Consider the following 18,819-nt stretch of genomic DNA (forward strand, 5'->3'; position numbering starts at 1 on the left):
AAATTGTCAACAAGAAAGACAGAACTAATAACTTTATAACCAGTTATATAGAATATCTCTCTAAATTTGTCCGTGTCAATAAATTTTTATCAATTTTTGTTTTTAAAATCAAATAATATCTTAAATGTTAGGTATAAACAAGACTATGAACTATGAAGACAATTTTCGTACTCGTATAAATTTATACAATAATAGTTATTACAATAATGACTAATTATTTTTTTAACAAATTATAATATAAATTTAATTAGTATAATTTAAAACAATATTTATTTTTTTCCCCTAAAATATAGTATTTACATTTACAGGGATACAATTTAAAATGGATAATAAAATAAAACAAAAAAGTGGTTTTCAAAAAAAAATTGAAAAGCGGGCAGCATTATTATCTGCAGCTGGGTCAGATAGTAAACAACGTAAGTTAGACTTTTTTTCAAAATATTCTTCTAATAAAAATCAAAATGAAAATGTCACCGATATTACTGATCAACCAAATCCAATTGAAAAATCGGCCAATGATAATAATGAACTTCGATCCAATGTAACCTCAGAAAATACTATTAAATCATCATATATATTTCCTATTTTAAGTAGATCAAGTGAACAAGATCAATCAAACGTAATAATTAATGACAATGACATTTTTTCATCATCTGAATCCGAGTCTGAAAAAAAAAGTACAAAAAAACTAATTGAAACCGATTCGAAAATTAGTCTTTTTATTCCTCCTATATTTAGTAGTCACCATCAAGCTAAAGTTGCTTTTGTTGACGCACATCCATGTCAACCTCAGATAAATATACCCTTTAATATTAATAAAGTATATTATAGAAAAATGCCAAATGATAATTTCGTGAATCGAAAATGGGTTTCTTATAATTCAATAACTAGAAAAATTCATTGTTCTTTATGTATGGGGTTTACTCGTCCGGGTAGTACTCCATTTATAGATGGAATCGAAATAAATTTGAAACATCTTTATAGTCAATTAGAAAAACACGAAAGTTCTGTACCTCATGACGACGCCTGTAAGGCATACCTTAATATTACATCTGGACATACAATTACTAATGCGCTATTAAGTCATCGCCAAAAAAGTGTAGAATTAAATAGAGAAATTGTAACTAGAATTATAGATATTTCTTTATTAATCGGTAAACAAGGTTTGGCATTTAGAAGTAAGAGAAATGAAGCCGCTTATAATTTAAGTTTAAATTTAAAACAAGGGAACTTTTTAGAAATTGTGAAACTTGTAGCAAAATATGACCCGGTATTGCAAACACATTTAAATAATTCAATTAAAAAAAGTTTATTAAAAAAAGAAAAAAAACAATTTGGACGTGGTTCATGTGTAACATTTCTATCAAAAACATTTTTAAATAAAATTTTTTCTATAACTGGTAATTTAATAAAGAAACATATCTCAGAAGAAGTTTTATTGGCGGGGCAGTATTCATTAGAAGTTGATTCTTCTCAGGATACGTCGGTAATGGATCAATTGTGTATTTGTATAAGATATGTTTTGAATGGTAAAATAATTGAGAGAATGATTGCTTTAGTAGAGTCAACCTCTGGAACTGGTGAAGCATTATATAATATTGTGAAAAAAGAATTAGATACATTGAATATCCCTCTAACAAAACTAATTGGGGAATCATTTGATGGTGCTGCCAATATGAGTGGTTCTTATAATGGTCTTCAAGCTCATTTAAAAACAGTTGCACCCGAATCAATTTATACACATTGCCATGCACATGTATTAAATCTAATAGTAACAGACGCTACTTCATGTTGTAAATCTGCTCAAGATCTTTTCAACTTACTATAGAAAACTGCAGTTTTTTTTTCTGATTCATACAAAAGAACTGGAATTTGGAAAAATTATCTTTCAAAAGATCAAACTGGAAATGATAAATTAAGAAAACTTCAAAAGTTAGGAACTACAAGATGGAATAGTAAAGATGCCGCATTAAAATGCATATTTGGTTCTTGGTTTGTGTCTGGTGAAACGAGTGATCGATATAATGTTTTAGTTGAATCTCTGCATTTTCTTGACACTGATTCATCTATAGATTCTAATACATCTTCAGATGCCAGATTCTTGTTAGAAAAATGGACATCTTTTGAATATATACTAACTTCATTTATATTTCTCGAAATTTTCCATTATACCACTCCAGCATCAAAATATCTCCAATCAAAAGAATTAGATTTTATTACTGTCATTAATTTAATTAAGTCTTTATTAAGCGACCTCAAAAAAGGTTCTTCTAAATATGATTTAGTTGTTGAAAAAACCATGAATTTTATATCTAGTAAAAATAATTCTGAACATATTAAAAAGCTTAATATAGTCATTGAAGAAACGTTTCCAGATAAACGAAGATCAAAAATTAAAAAAATGCCTGGTGAGCTGGCATCAGACGATATCAGAAATATTTCGAATGTAGAATATTTTAAAGTAAATACACATCGAAGAATTTATGATGTACTTATTACCACGTTTGAAAATAGATTTGAGAAAAATGAAAAACTCTATGATGTATTAAGTATATTAAACCCAAAACGTTTTAAAGACTTTGCAAAAAATCCTTTATTAATTAATGATGAAAATTTGACATTTATTGCTCAAAAATCAAATATTGAATCTGGAAACACATTGAAAGAAGAGTTACTACAATTTATATCATTTTATAATCAAAATTGTATTAAAAGTATAACAAATAATACTATAAATACTGAAAATACTTCTGAAAATTCTGCAGAATCAAGTGATGATATATTTGAAAATTCTTGTCAATATACTGAAAATAAAGTTGACTGTTATAGTTGCCACTCACATTTATTAGAATTTTTATATAAATATAATTTACATACATCATCATTTACAAACTTATATTTGGCATATAAATATATTCTCACTCTATCCTGCACACAAGTGAATTGCGAACGTGCATTTTCAAAATTAAAAATAATAAAAACCAGACTTAGAAGTACAATGAAGGAAGAATTATTAGAGTCTTTAATGTTAATTAGTGTAGAATCTGATGTTATTCCAACTACAAATAAAATTATAGATACAATAGGAAGAAGTTCCACTGTATTAAGTAATTTACTCATTTCTTAAATAATTTAACATATTTATGTATTAAAAAATACTTATTAATTTTGTAATTTTTTTTTTTTTTTTTTTAAATAATATAACATTTATAATAATTTGACTAATAATAAGGAATAATAAAAATTTAAGTACATTTATCTATTGATGTTTTAATATCTTATAAAATATTTTGCCACCTGGGCCTTCAAGTGTTCAGTCCGCCCCTGCTCATATTTTTATGAAACTTACGGAGTTGAAGTATACATATTAGTTTCTTGAGTCAGAGAATTGCTTTCAACAGACGTAATATCAAGTTGAACATTTTCAATAATATTTAAATTGGATATTGGTGTATTATTTTCTAGTTCTCTAATTTCATCAGTGATTAAACTAAAATTAATTAGGTAGTAAAAAAAAAAAAAATTAATATAATTCCATACGACAATACCTATACTTCTACATATATTTATTTTTTTAATAAACAAGAATATATATTATATAGGTACAGTTATCAGTTATGAGCTGTTTACGGACAGTATAAAAATACATAGGCACATTTTTTAAATTATATTTTAGTTAAAAGTATCAAATTCAAAATTTAAAAATGATTTAAAAGTCAAAAATTTATAAAATGTTCAACTTTTATAGCTAAGGATTAAAAATTTAAAACAAGGTTCCACGTATTAGGTTATTAGGTTATTGCAACCAAAAAATATAAAAAAATGTGTAAAGTTATTTCATGTTCAAATTTAGACAAAATTAAATTTTAAATAACCAAAAATAACGATTTTATTTATTTTGCTGTAATTTAAAAATAAAATTCGTGGGTAAGTATTTGAAACTTCTCAAGTATAATATTATATCATGCAAATAATATTAATTCAATACTTACCGGCTATCGTATTAATATTATTACAATTTAAATAGCATATAAAATATCCTGATCTTTTGTTTTAAACCACTAAGTTTAAAAAATAATTTAAAATTGGTATTGACGTGTTCTTAAGAGGACGCCACACGGGCAAACGAAACCGAGCAATGACCAAGAGAATGCGCTGTTAGGTGTTTTCGCGATCCGCAAGCACGCGACGTTTAAGCCGCGCCCACTACTCATTGTCGACTGCCGGCCGACGACTGTGCGCATTTGGGAGCGATGTTTATTATTTTCTCGACTTTCATCCGTGGCGGATCGCGTAACTTATTAAATTTATACACGTAAACGCATTGCTGCCATTATATTTTAAATATTCTCGCTTATCCACGTAGGTACCAACTTTTAATTAAAGCCACTGTTTGCCCAATTGTATATCCATTTGTATATTATAACAATATTATGTAGGCTAGAAAATCTAGTTTCTACCGTACCTTTAGTTGTTGTACAAACATTTTAAGTATTCGAGTTAATAATATTTTACGTACAATAACTTACGATTTATATTGAGTTTGTAAGAATATCAATATACATACATATGTATTTATTTTTGTACTTACCAATATGTTTGAATATAAGTATTCATGATCAGATATTTATATTAAAAAGCACAATAATTAATCTCAATGATTTTGTTACACCATTAAATGAAAATAAAAAATTATGTATGCGCAAATACTAAAAGTTGACATATTATAGCTTAATATACATTTATAGCATAATTACCTTTTTAAAATACAAATTAAATATTAATATAGATAGAGGTAATTTATTAAAAATTTGTAGGTAGTAATTAATAATAGGTTAGGGTATCTGGGTATACTTATCAACAACACGATTTAATATTTATTTTTTATTTTTTATATTTTCAAGTATGTGGTCTGGATCTTGAATGTCAGTTTTCCACATCCTTTTAGGATACATTGGGTTGACTAATTCGGGAAGCAAGCACTTCAAATAATACCTATAAATGTAGTTTAAAATTAAGTGTAAGGTTGAAGTATAATCATATTTGCATTTATTTTAAAATATATATTAATTCTTACGTTTTTAATTTTTTTATCATATTATTCTCCCAAAACGTTGCGTCATAATTAATTTTTTCTACCGATATCCAATTTGGTGTATAAATTACAAAATAATATAAACTTCTTTTAGTAATACGCATCTGTCCTATAATTTGATAATAATATATATTGTCCGTCCTTAATTTAATGGAATTCTCTGTGATATTACAATATTTTATCTGTTAACAAAAACAAATACATGTATTTGCAAGTGTATTTGCATAATATAATATATTATATAGTATATTATACTATTAGCAATTATAAAATATCATCTAAAATAATTAAATTATAATTTTAGTTTATATTATAATTAGTTATGTTAAGTTAAGTGCTAGTTATAAAAGTAAAAAATATTAATTATTTTTTCCTCACTAATTTGTTATTTACAGCATCTATTGCACTAGTTGTATTTCTAGCACTAAATGGACATTTTATTTCTATGACACTATCTTCCCCAATCAAACCATCTATAGACATTATAAATTATAATATATAATACATAAGTAAAATTAATAAAATATTGATAACAATTAACTCATTATCTTATATACAATACCTGGACTTGCTGCCAAATAGGGAAATTCTGTATCTATAAATAACCCACAAGGTTTTACAGTAAAATTCATGGTTTCCTCAGCCTTTTTGCGTGCAGCAATCTCCATATCTTTTCCATACTGAAGAGATTTTGCTTGCACATTATTTGCGTATAGAATGTTATAAACAGAATTTTTGCAGCTTGTATTGGGTCTCATCTTACATATTTGGCCAAATGACGAAGCTGTCAAACGAATTTTACGTTCTTGATACCATAATTGACTATCAGTCTGCTCTCTTGAGTCAATTTCAATTTGTACAACATTTATATTTTCAAGTCTGGCAAGAAATTTTTTTTTTTTATCTTCTATTTCTTCTGGGCTAAAATCTACAGAAAGAAGTTCTGCCATACCATAGTCTGCGTCTGGACCATTTGATACTGGTTTTTTATTTTTATTTTTTTTAGGAAACAATTGACGCCTTCTACTACTATTTTCTAAAATCCTTTCATGGTTTTTTAAATACTTTTTACCAAACTTTCCTAAACCAAAAAAAAAAAAAATTATGTAAATGTAACTATAGAAGTAAATAATAAATATCAAATTAATATCACATAAAAACTTAAATATTACAGCTACCAACAAACATATCTTTTACAAACTCAATAGTATTAAAATACGCACCTGGACTAAAGTTCGATATTTTTTTATGAATGCACCTCAAATATTCTTTAGAGTTAAATGATATCACTGCAGCATGAACTCTAGTATTGTAGTTTCCTCTATTGGAGAAATTAATTCGTTTGCCGGCTATATGTTTATTTATTATTGCATTAAATTGTTCGCATATGTTGTTATTTTTATTTTCAAGAAGGCTCTCGGAATTATTTGCAAGTCGTAATGCATAATTTTTAATTTCTTGCATCATACCAGAATTTTCTGCTTCTGGCACCAAGTTCATATTATTTGACGTAAGTTGGTTACAAAAGTATTTATTACAATTATCATGTTGGCCTAGACGATGATAAGGTCCATTTAACAAATCTTTTCTTATCTCTGAAACGTATATAACAAATGTTTACTATTTTACAAATAAACAAATTAAAAAATAAATAAATAAATAAATCCTAAAGGATGTACCTTTATCATATTTATAATCGAAAGTTTCTTGGTGTATACACTATTGCAACAAAAATACTGACTTTCGCAATAACCGATTTATTATTTACACATAATTTTCTACTTTAGACAAAAAATGGTATAACATTTAAAATCAAACCTTTAATTTTTTCCAACTTTGAAAGACCAACAGTATATTTCCAATGTCTTACTGCTTTGATAACATCTCCTCGGAACCTAAGAATATTTGTAAGTATATGTTTTCGAATACGAATCGGATATTTTGTAATTCTAGCTAAAGTGGTTAGTTTGGAGCTATAATTCCGCAATAAATGATTAACACATTCAATCTTTTTAATTGAAAATGTTGGACCATAGGGGGAAAGTTCGTTTAGCTTTTTCGTAACACTGCTATCTCCGTCTCCTATTAAATATTAGGTAAATTAAATATATTAGTATGATATAATTTAATTCAAAAAACTACTTTTTTTATTTACCAATGAGTTGATTATATTTTAAACCATGCATTTCTATGCTTTTTGTAAAACCTTCAAGTACTCCGTCTGCCTCCATAGCGGTTGACGGTTTTGTCCAATTCAAAAAACACTCATGTTCAGGAACCTTTATGTTTATTGAATTATATTTTTGACATATCATACAGTATTTGTTACGGATACCAACAAATAACACTTTTTGTGTTTTAAGTCCAATTATAGTTGCCTAATTAAATAACCAATATAACTTGTTTTATCATTTTTAGCCGGTCATAATTTTTTTTTGAATATCTTTAATATAATACATTCTTACCACTCCAGACAGAGCATCATACTTAGTTTTGTATGATCTTTTGGACCACTGTCCATCGGCTACTACGGTACACATGGGAATTCCATCACTATCGACATTTCCGCATTCTAATGCCATTTTGCGTTCCTCGTCACCAGCTTTTTTCATTTCGTCAAATGCAGAATTTTTTAGAATGGATCCTACTTCGGTTTGTAGTCTATGAAATGCATTACATGATAATGATGGCATTTCTAACGACGCTGCTAGTTCTGACATTTGAGAATGTCCTATTCCTTGTTTTATATAATAATAATAATATTGTATTCACTATTCGCTCATGTCTACTATTTACATTATTTAAAACCAATATACCTATTGTTTGACAAGCATTTACGACAGCTTTGTTAATTGGAATCATAGTTTCATTGCATCTTTCGGAATACAAGGTTTTATTGATATTACATACTCTGCATTTAAAAGTGATGATGGTTTGAAACCCATATATACTTTCCGATTGATAGTCCATATCAACAAATGAGCAATCAAACCCACCTACATGTCTAGTTTGTACTTGATCAATTAAGTATTTTATATCAACTATCCTTCGACCAGACAAAGTCCTAATATTTAAAAATAAATGTCTTCAATAAAAGATTATTAGGTATTTTATTTAACTAATTAAAAATATTACGAATAGGATGTTGATTCATCATTTTCAGTCACATCAGTCAACGAATGTGAAGATATACTAAAATCCCTAATAAATACAATTATAATATTATTACAAATAAAATATTTATAATTTTTTTATTATTTCGGTTTTAGGAATACATAAAAATATTCAAATAAAAACTTATAGTTGTTGAACTAGAACATCATCGTAATAATTTGAGCCTTTTTCATTAGAAAATAGAATATTTTCTCTATACAAATATTTTTTTGTTGTTTTTAGATTATTAAATGCTAATGTTATTAAAAGATTTAATATATAAATACAATCACACATATTTTTAGACTTACATAGTTGAAATATTTATGTTGGTTCCTTGAGTCGGAGAACTACTATCAACAAATGTATTATCCAATTGAATATTATTTTCACTAATATTGAAATTGGATATTGGTGTATAATCTTCTAATACTCTAGTATCATCAGTGATTAAACTGAAATTAATTAGGACTTAGGTACTCAAATAAAATTATATTTTTATAAATCAATTATAATTTATATTTCAACCACAATTATTAACGTTTTAGCTTATTATATAACATATAGCTTTCCTAGCACAACGTATGAATTGAGAACCACAATTCTAAACTTTGAAACTGTAATCATGCAGGTTTTTTGAATTTTTATATAATTTAAAACTTAGCGGTGCGATGAATTTATTGGTTCTAACAATGATGTGATGCATTTTTTTTTTTGGTCTGTAACGACTGTCTACGATCTGAGTGCTGTAGCAAATTTAATCTAGTTGGTACTATAAAAATAGTCAAAATAAATATCTTTAAAAATAGAAAGTATAAAACACCATTACGCTTAGAATCGTTTGCGTGGTCCTTTAAAATATAAATAGTATTTAAACACATAATAGTAATAACTTACCCCGAGAAAGAATCTACTAGTTTATCATTTGACTCAACAGTTTCTTCTGTTTTTTCAATGTCAATTCTAGTCGATATAGATTTTCTATGAATTATTTTTAAAATAAAATTGTATAAAATATAACATATTTGGTAAAATGTCTACATTTTAAGTTGTAATAAAGCTCAATTAGAAAATTACTTACAACCCTTTTTTATTTTTTAAATCTTTCATACGTTGACGGTTTTTTTTAACTGTCCTTTTTTTTGTACGGAATTTTTTGGGTGACATATTTATCACAAAATAACCACTCACAAAAATTCAATTTTTCAACAAACAATAATAATTACACAGTGTTGGGTGTTGAAGCGCTAGGCATGTAGTGCGCGTCCTCCGCCGTGTCACAGGCGCGAGTCGCAGCAGTAGATTATACTATTATAATATTGGCAGTAGCCAGTCACCAAAATTAAATTGTTTCATATCGAGCTATTCCTGGAAACTATTACGGGCGCGCTGATTACCGATAACCATAGCGCGCTAATTGCAGTCTATCGTGGTGGGGGAAATCGTATTCGATGTCGTAACGACCGTAGGGCAGCAGCACACTACGGTAAACAATATACAATAAAATTGAAATCTTTACATAAAAACTGTTTCGCGCGGGAAAGACCCGAGAAGGCTACAGTCATAACTAAGTAACGAAATTTTCACAAAATAATAAGGAAAACATGGACTGTGCAACCTCGTTTTTATTTTTTCGATATCACTTCTACAAAAAAAGTTCTTAGTGTTTTAAAAACTATTATTTTTGTGTTTTTTAGAGTTGATTAACTTTTTTTGTAGATGTGACATCGAAAAATTAAAAACGAGGTTGCACAGTCCATGTTCTACTTATTATTTGGTGAAAATTTCATTCCTTAGTTATGACTGTAGCCTTCTCGGGTCTTTCCCGCGCGAAACGGTTTTCAAGTACGAATTTATACATGTGTAGCGTCCTCTTAATAATAAATTATATGTAATTTAGGTCACTTACCTAGTTTGTTTTGATCGTTTTAGTGCAAGTGTCATTGTGATAAATTTTTTAGACGATTGTTTTCTTTTGAGCGAATTTTTTTTATTTGCCATGATGAACAGTATCGCCGTACAATTATAAAAAATTATGTGTACAATTTAACACAAAAATAGTTAACTACGGTCACAAATATTTGCATTTAAATTAAACAATGATGTGATCACATTGAATAATCCAGAAGGAATGGTTATTTTTCGTAGAGACTACTTTTGATAAATCGAATATTACAATAATTATTATAATATTTATAGCCTATAGGTACTTGAACATTTATTTTTGTACTGATTTTTGGAAATGCATGCAGATATTATAGTAGTCTTATATAATAATTTCCGCTATCCTAATTATTCGTAGTAACTAGTAACTAATAATTAATTAATAAGAAATATGATGTGTAGTGTGTAGATTTATAAGTTTATAATTATAACTAATTTTTTTTCCGATTAGGTAGTATAACTCCTACTTCGTCATTTAGATATATAATAATATAATATAATATAATATTGAGTTCAATTAATTTGAATACCGATTCAAGAAAATTGTTTACGTTATAGCAATATACCGTTTGAATTTGTAGCGTGTATTCTATAGGGAATTTGGGATTTTGTTTTATACGAGTATAGGTACTTGAATTATTGCTGCACTAATTATTATGTCTACTGTCAGAAAAATGAAAATATTAAAATATTCGTAATAGCATTGAATATTATTATAGTTTGTCAGTAATGGAATGCCGCCGCCGCGCCCGCCTTTGACAATATTGTCCGATTATAATAATTTTATAAATTCATAATCGGCATAATCTATTCCAGGAAGCGACTATCAAACTATCGTCGCTAATAACCGATCCACGATGCACGGATGAAATATACTATTTGGCGTAGAGGGGGGGGGGGAAATCACGGCTGCCACAACTTTAAGCAGGTGGCAGCACATGACGGTAATGAAAAATGAAATTTAACGACGTAAACATGTTTACGCAAAACAAACGAAACGGCATTAAAAAATGGTTTTAGAGTAAAAACACCTATTATAAAATATGTAAAGAACAATATTTCGGAGGGATTCTCATCGGTTTTTTTTATTATTCTAAGTATACTGCTTGATATAAAAAGGCATAAAAACCTTTTTTTTGCATTTAAAAAATAGCTGTAACTTTTTTTGTAGTTGATATTTTAAAAAACACCGATGAGAATCCCTCCAAAATATTGTTCTTTACATATTTTATAATAGGTGTTGTTACTCTAAAACCATTTTTTAATGCCGTTTCGTATGTTTTTCACGGACATGTTTTCACCACTGAATATGGTCGGTGTAACGTCCTCTTAAGTCTAAATACAAACCAGTTGGAAATTGATCGCATGTCAATGACTAATAGAAATATATTAGTAATTATTATTTATTAGTTGACTACTTGACTAAATATATTACAAGTTTATTGTTCGATGACCGGCCCAAATTTTACAATTTAGACCGGCCCAGGGGGATATTTCCCCCTAGCCCCCCTGGCCAATCCGCCCCTGATTCTATTATGTTCTTTATCGTTTTTACGTTGTCCGTCTTCTTCCGTCTTTTATAGGCATTACGCGTTTATCGCTAATAGTTGTTAGTTGACACTGTTCGCTGTTGATATTCCATCAATGAATTTCTTTCCGTTAACTCATTCTTTGGGGTTTTTTCATATTTTTCTTAATATGGTCACCCTAATCTAAGTAGATAAATAACCCTTGACACGCTATCCAACTAAAACTTAGGTATACCATTGAACCTGAAAATTAATCTTAACAAATTTAATTTCAACTAGACGCGTTATCCCACTAAACTATACGTTCACAAAGTATTAAGATAAATATTAACACATTTAAATTGTTTCTTATAAAAAAACAGAAAAAAAAATATTAATAGAAAAAAATATTAAATTACAGTATCATATGTCTTAAATTCACAATCACATTGACATACATCGTTAATCTTTCCGTACTTATTTATTATATTTTCAACAAACTGATTTATTTTTGATAATAATACGTATATACACTTTGGATTCCATCTTGTGTGTTCAATCCATGGAATATCATCTTTTTCCCAATTATGTAAGATGAGTCAACAGCAAAAACATTCGACAATATCTTTTTTCCCTGAATATTTAAAACCGCTTTCAGCTAAAGAGTATTTATCTTGAGATGAAGTTAACGGGAATAAGTTGAATGTTTTCAATCTTGAAGAAAATGTTGTATATTCTGGGTATTTAGGATATGCATTATTTAGCACTAAAGAAACTAGTGATCAAAAATTGTTGCTAAAATTTTGAAAATTCATTTTTTGTAAAATAAAGAACTTTTTAATAGACAATAGGTCTTGATCGAATGATGGTTTAATACTAACTAAACTGAACTAGATTAGATTATCAATTTTAAAGTTTGAAAAAACTTTAAATTTAAAATTGTAGTGTGACGAATATAAATAAACTGTTTTTGTGTTAAACGAAAGAAAAATGAGCACAAGGTTAAAATTACAGTGTAACCAATATAAATCACTGTTTTTTTGTATTACACGGAGACGAAAATGAGCTCAAGCGGGATATTTCCGCTTAAACTTAAAAAATCTCCCTGCCCAAAAGTGCTGTGAACATACAAATACATACTCTCTTTTTACTTATCAATTCCACGATTATTTCGCCCTGGTCGTCCGAGATTTCATCGTGTCACACCGTCAATCGCCCGTTAGGTTAGGTAAATCCGCGGATCTGGTCCAGGACGGACCCGAGCGCGTCGCCGTGTGTCTGGGTGGGGTTCGGGTTCGCGACGATAACGGCAGCCTTCGGCCATCGTCCCGCAACGATTACCCTAACGTTGCGTCCTAGGTGAACGCGATTTTGCGGGCGGGCGGGCGGGCGACGCGATAAAATTCAAAATAGAATTATTATATGGAATGTCCCATTTATATTGTAAGGGGGGGGGGGGGGCGATGATAATAATATCGCTCGCGTTGAAACAAATTAATTTGTTTCTGACGCGAGCGACTGGCTCTATTTTCTCATTTCTAGAGTGTAGACTACAGTTGTTGTATGTGTACATTGTTGTTATTTGTTATTATTTAAATTGATAGTAATAAATATGGATTCTCAAGTAGAAATTTTGATATCAGAAGTTCAAAAAAAGCTTATATTGTACAACATGAAAGATAAGAATCATTGTAATCGACTTTTAGTAGATAAAGCGTGGGAAATTGTGGCCTCCAAAGTTGAAATGCCAAGTAAGATGTTATATTATATTATTTTATAATATACCTTATATTATTTTTCAAATTCTGTACATAAAACAAACGTGTATTTATATTAAATATATTTTCATTCCTGTTCAAATTCTTTATTTTAATATTATACTAATAATTAATTTTAATTTTATTAAAAAAAATAATAATAGTATAAAATAGTATTTACAATTTAATATTTTAATAGTTTAAACCAATAAACCACTCTGCTGTACATTGTACAGTAGATGTTGACTTGAATATTTTTATATTGCTTTTAGTAATGCCATTGTTTATTAAATAGCACATAACAATCTATTAGGTACTATTTATAATCAATAGTAATATGGTAAATTGACTGAGTGAAAAATGTGTGTCGATATTTATAGAAAACAAATTGAAAATGCCAAGTGTCCAAAATTGTCGTAACAATTACAATTTCAAACTCTAAAAAAAAAAATGAATTAGACTCTCCAGTACTTTTTTGTTATATAGGTGAACAACTAATGAGGAATCTTAAATAAAGTTTTCAAGTCTTAGATATAAAAAGAAAATATGTGAGACAATTTATTTTTTTCGTATTTTATTTCAAGACTTTTGACCAAGCGATATTTTTTTTTATCGAAATTTTCAAAAAAAAATTCAAATGTCTACCTTAAGTCATATACACATACATAAAAAAACATACATCATTGTAAATATATAAATATACATAATTTAATTCTTATGGTTCATAAAATATTTACAAAATTTATTTCGCACTTCAATCGCTGAATGAGATGCACGGTTATTTTTTCTTGAAGTTCCAATATTAACATTTTTTCTTCTTTCGTATACCATCTGTGTCTCTATGAACCCATTAAATTCTTTCGGTACACCTTCAAAGTCTATAATTATATTATGAAGGACTGCAATAGCCTGAACAATTTTAGTAGCTTTATCAACATTTGTCTCAATTGGTTTATTTAATATTCTCCATTTGGCTGCTGCAATACCGAAAGAACACTCTACCGTCATTCTGGCTCTATACTCTATTCCAAATAAGAAACACCCACGGCGGCGACGAGTTTCCGTCAGGCGGCGGACAGGCTCCCCACCTAATCAACCACATGTTCGTGTGTAGCTCTACCGGCGGCGGCGGGAATGAGTGTGTATGGCATGTGACATACCATCACACATAACACGACGACGCTCATACACACCGTACCGCTCCACACCTCTTGTTCTATTACAATGCATTTTAAGTTATTTGTTCAGGTCACTGGTCTACGATAGACTAATTACGTCGCTATCGCCGTCTACACGGCGACGGCAGAGTCTTTCTGCTCAATTTAAGCCACGCCTATGCGCAGAAGTCGGCCACCGTGGGTGTTTCTTATTTGGAATAGACTATAGATAAATTATAATTGAAAACTGCTTTTTCTTGATTATCTTGAAGTTGATTTCTAGGGAATGGTCTCATAAGATAATTCCTTAAAGGAAATGCCTCATCCCCAATAAAAGCATACGGTACAATAATGTTACTGTTCGGCAATTCCTCTTCTTTTGGTATAATTAGTGAATTATTTTCTATACATTTTAGAAATTTTGAATTCGACAGCACTCCAGCGTCACTGTCTTTTCCGTAAGATCCAATATCGACGGTTATAAATTTATAATTAGCATCAGTTACAGCCAGTAGGTTAATAGAAAAAAAATGTTTGTAATTATAGTACATACTGCCGGAATTCGCCGGGAATTTTATACGGATGTGTTTCCCATCAATGCTTCCAATACAGTGTGGAAAACCCCATTTTGTATAAAATTCTTGTGCAATTTTTTTAAACAAGTCTGAAGAAGGAGTAGGTATATGGATTTTTTACAAACATTCCCATATAGCTTCACATGTTTCCCCGACAATTGTAGCAATAGTGGATTTTCCAATTCGAAAAGAATAAGCCAATCGTCTGAAAGGAGTTCCACTCACCAAATAACTAAATTAAAATACAAGATTAATTATAATTAAAATAATTAAATAAATTATATTTTATATTTGTTCATGCATTTTGGCCCGCTTATAGCTTTTGATATTTTCTATAATTTCGATTCTACAATAAAAATATTATAACCAATCATATAATAATTGTAGATTTTACAACAAAAGCTGTACGATTAACAATGTATAAAAAATGTATATATTGGCAGGTTAAACAATACTGTTTGAAAAACTGAAAAAATCATCAAATTGATAAAAATATATTGTTGGCTCAATATTAACAAGATTATTGTCAATTTAACATAGTTTGTTCCGATTTTAATCGGACAATTTTTCTTTGTATATATAAATTTTTAAAATTTGATACAAGATTACTACTATTTATTATCAATGGTATTACAAAAACTATATATATATATATATAATATATACCTAATACAATATATCCTCGACTGACAGACCGTGTCCACTATAAACGTTTTTCGTACACAAATAAATTATTTTTAATATGAGAAACTTGTAAACTCTATAGCAATATGTATATTTTAGAAGAGTATGTAAAACAAAAATGGAAAAATCTTCGAGATCAGTTTAGAAAAGAATTGCAGAAAATTCCCGTGATGCGTTCAGGAGATGAAGCTACAGTAGCTGATGTGAAATGGCCATATTTTCATTCGATGATTTTTTTGAAAGATATCCTTCAACCAAGACCAACAATAAGTAGCCTAGATACATTTCAGTGTCATGATGATAACATTGAATGTCTTGATGAATTAAATGACAGTGAAAATTATGAACATGATAGTATTGATCATAGTCACAATAATTGTAAAAATGATCAAGTCAGTGATAATGTGTCATGTTTTAAACGACCTAGTTCTGAATCCGTTGTTAATGATGAGGAAAACTCTCAAATTAAAAAGTCAAAGACAAAAAAACGTTTACAAAAGGCAGATGGAGATGTCATTAAAATGACTGAATTTGAAAAACACATGGTCAATCTAGAGTTTCAAAAATTACAAATGTTACAAGAACCCGGGGACGAAGACTTAAATTTTTTTAATCTCTACTACCTATTTTTAAAATCTACCAGATTTATCAAAAATGAATGTTAGAACTCAAATGCAAAGTATAGTTTTTCAGGAGTATACAAAGGTTATACAAATGAATGAACGTTATTCGACTATGAATAATAATGCTAATGTAAGATCAGACTCAACTTACTCTACACCAAGTTCTTCTGAAAATTCACCAGTTACTTCTCCCGGATCATCAAGTGCTACACAACGTTATTATGAATCTTTCACTGAAAAACCAACTGAAAATTCATACTATGGAATCCCTACAGATAATTGGGAACATGATTTTTAAAATTTTTTATTTTATTCAAAAATGATTTAAATTTTACTATATTTTATTATAATTTCAAAATACAAAAAGGAATTTTTAATTTATTGATTGGCAGAGTTAATATGTTTTTTTTAGTTTTATATAATAATTTGTTTAATGAAAAAAATGTTACAAGATGGTAAAACTGTCTTACTTTATTGTTAGAAATAGTCGTTCTTCTGCTGATATTGGTTCACAGAAATTTGTTGTAGTTCGCGTAATGTCAGATCGTATTTCATTCAGAATATAATCAAATGTTTTAATGCTCATTCTTGTATAATCAAAAAATTTACAAGAATATTTTCTGAGTTGACCGTATAATGTATAAAATTCACCATATAAATGTCTATCTAAAATTATGAAATTAATACAATTTACAACAATATATTTATACAGGATTTATTTAATAATAAAATGCACATTAAAGTACATAAAATTACCTATAAATAATTTAACAAAAATAAACTGTTAAGTTAATGTGAAAACTTACCTAGGTAAATTTGGTTTGTCTTTTTCTTTAATGTTTCTTTTTATTCAATATTTTTTGTTTCTTCATAGCATAGTACTTTAGTAGTGAATTTTCATAGAGAATTACATTACTCGGATCCATTATTAAGAATATATAATATAGTATAATTAACAATTAAGATATAAACTACTTGCACAACAGACAACCGCCAACTAAAAAATACAGTACTTAACAACTATAAGATACATTCGCGCTTGCTGACTCCACAGGCAGCCAGGACACCCGCTCGCTCGCGTGGACTATCACGTTGCCAGTCGCTCGGCCGCTCACCCGCCCGCCCACAAAATCGCGTTCACTTAGGACGCAGCGTAAGGGGATACCTATCTAGCAGGTAGATCCCCGTACCATCGGTCGCCGGCTCTTGGATTAGCGCAACGTCTATGGCTAACTCTACCAGAAGTTTGTCTATCTGGTGCGTGGCCGCCTTTCCTCGGCCCGCGTTAATTTGAATGAAATTCATCATTTTCTCCTCGGTCCTGTAGACCACCGCCGGGGCGGGGCACGTATCCAGCCCGGTGGCGCTTCCGGGGGGACCGTCTGCTCCCTGCGCGAGCTCCGGCTCGTGATGGACGGGCGTGTGTACGAAGAGGCCTTCTTGGTTACGCATCTTATCGGCGACTACCAATTCGCCTAAGGTCGATTCTTGTGCGCAGTCGCTGGACTCATTATCCCTGCTTTGACCACGCAGATACGGGCTTTTCGCCTTCTTTGTCGAGCTCTTCGTTTGTGGCGCCGGGCCCCGTTTCGGGACCTGGCGCGGGCCGCATTTCCGTCCGTCTTTTCGACCGCAACGGCCGCGTCGCTAGGCGAGCTCACATCAGGTATCGGGCCGCACAGCTCCGACCGCGTTTTTACAAACGACGCAGGTGGCGGGGCCCCCGGATCCGATCCCCCGCCTATGGGGGTGCCCATGTTAGCCTGTCCGTGCATACGTTTTTGCGGGTCTGCTAGGTCCGGTGTCGACCAAGTCACCGGACCCCCTTGTAAACCGAGGGGGCAGTCCATTTATTCGGGGCGGAGTCCGAGACTCTAGCACCGGGCAGGGCCCTAAGGCCATGCCCTGCACCCGACCACCCAGCCAAGGGTAGCCCGCCGCGTCGGCCCAAACGGAGTCGCCGACTATCCCCCCTCCAAGATTTTAATCTCATAGGTGGTTCTCCCACCCCCCTAACAGGTAGGGTCTCCGGGGAGACCCCCGAAGGTGGTCCCCCGGTATTTTTCCAGTGAGCGCCTTCTAGGCTGCGAGCGGCGGTTCCGGGCCGAGCAGTGGTGTTAGCGAGTTACCCGCACCTGGGCCAACCAACGAAGGTCAGATCCAGTTCTCGTCCTCCTCTGGGAGGACCCCCGGGCCCAGTCACTTAAGTCCAGGCCCCGGTCTAAGACTTTTGTGGCCCTCGTTACGCCGATTTTTTCCACCAGCTCTTCTCCACCCTTTTTCGGGCGACGGGGGTCCTCAGACCCCGGGTCCCCCTGAGCCC

At 30.7% G+C, this 18,819-nt stretch overlaps 2 protein-coding genes across 2 annotated transcripts; one reads left to right on the forward strand and one right to left on the reverse strand.

Annotated features, from left to right (window-relative positions):
- Window positions 1–373: 373 nt before the first annotated feature.
- Window positions 374–3,787, forward strand: LOC112599266 (the record flags this gene model as incomplete). The annotated part of the gene is made up of 4 exons (XM_025346074.1): window positions 374–1,270; window positions 1,415–1,756; window positions 1,829–2,461; window positions 3,749–3,787. Coding segments are annotated over 4 exons (1,911 nt in total), but the record flags the coding sequence as incomplete, so codon positions are not given.
- A 1,157-nt stretch (window positions 3,788–4,944) lies between these two features.
- On the reverse strand, window positions 4,945–6,068 carry LOC112599264. The gene is made up of 4 exons (XM_025346072.1): window positions 6,028–6,068; window positions 5,658–5,974; window positions 5,474–5,568; window positions 4,945–4,995 (listed from the first exon to the last, which is right to left on the reverse strand). Exons 1-4 carry the CDS (start codon window positions 6,066–6,068, stop codon window positions 4,945–4,947), a joined length of 504 nt encoding a protein of 167 aa, XP_025201857.1.
- Between the last annotated feature and the right edge of the window lie 12,751 nt (window positions 6,069–18,819).

This window comes from Melanaphis sacchari, unplaced genomic scaffold, assembly GCF_002803265.2.
Source record: "Melanaphis sacchari strain LSU unplaced genomic scaffold, SCAv2.0 Contig504_pilon_pilon, whole genome shotgun sequence".
In the NCBI taxonomy this organism is placed as follows: Eukaryota; Metazoa; Arthropoda; class Insecta; order Hemiptera; family Aphididae; genus Melanaphis; species Melanaphis sacchari.

Coding starts and splice junctions, on each gene's coding strand:
- LOC112599264 (XM_025346072.1), bottom strand. CDS start 6,068: ATGGTCCAGACGCAGACTATGGTATGGCAGAACTTCTTTCT. Junction 5,569..5,657: donor CTATTTGGCAGCAAGTCCAG/GTATTGTATATA, acceptor TAATGTCTATAG/ATGGTTTGATTGGGGAAGAT. Junction 4,996..5,473: donor ATGCTGTAAATAACAAATTA/GTGAGGAAAAAA, acceptor CTACATTTATAG/GTATTATTTGAAGTGCTTGC.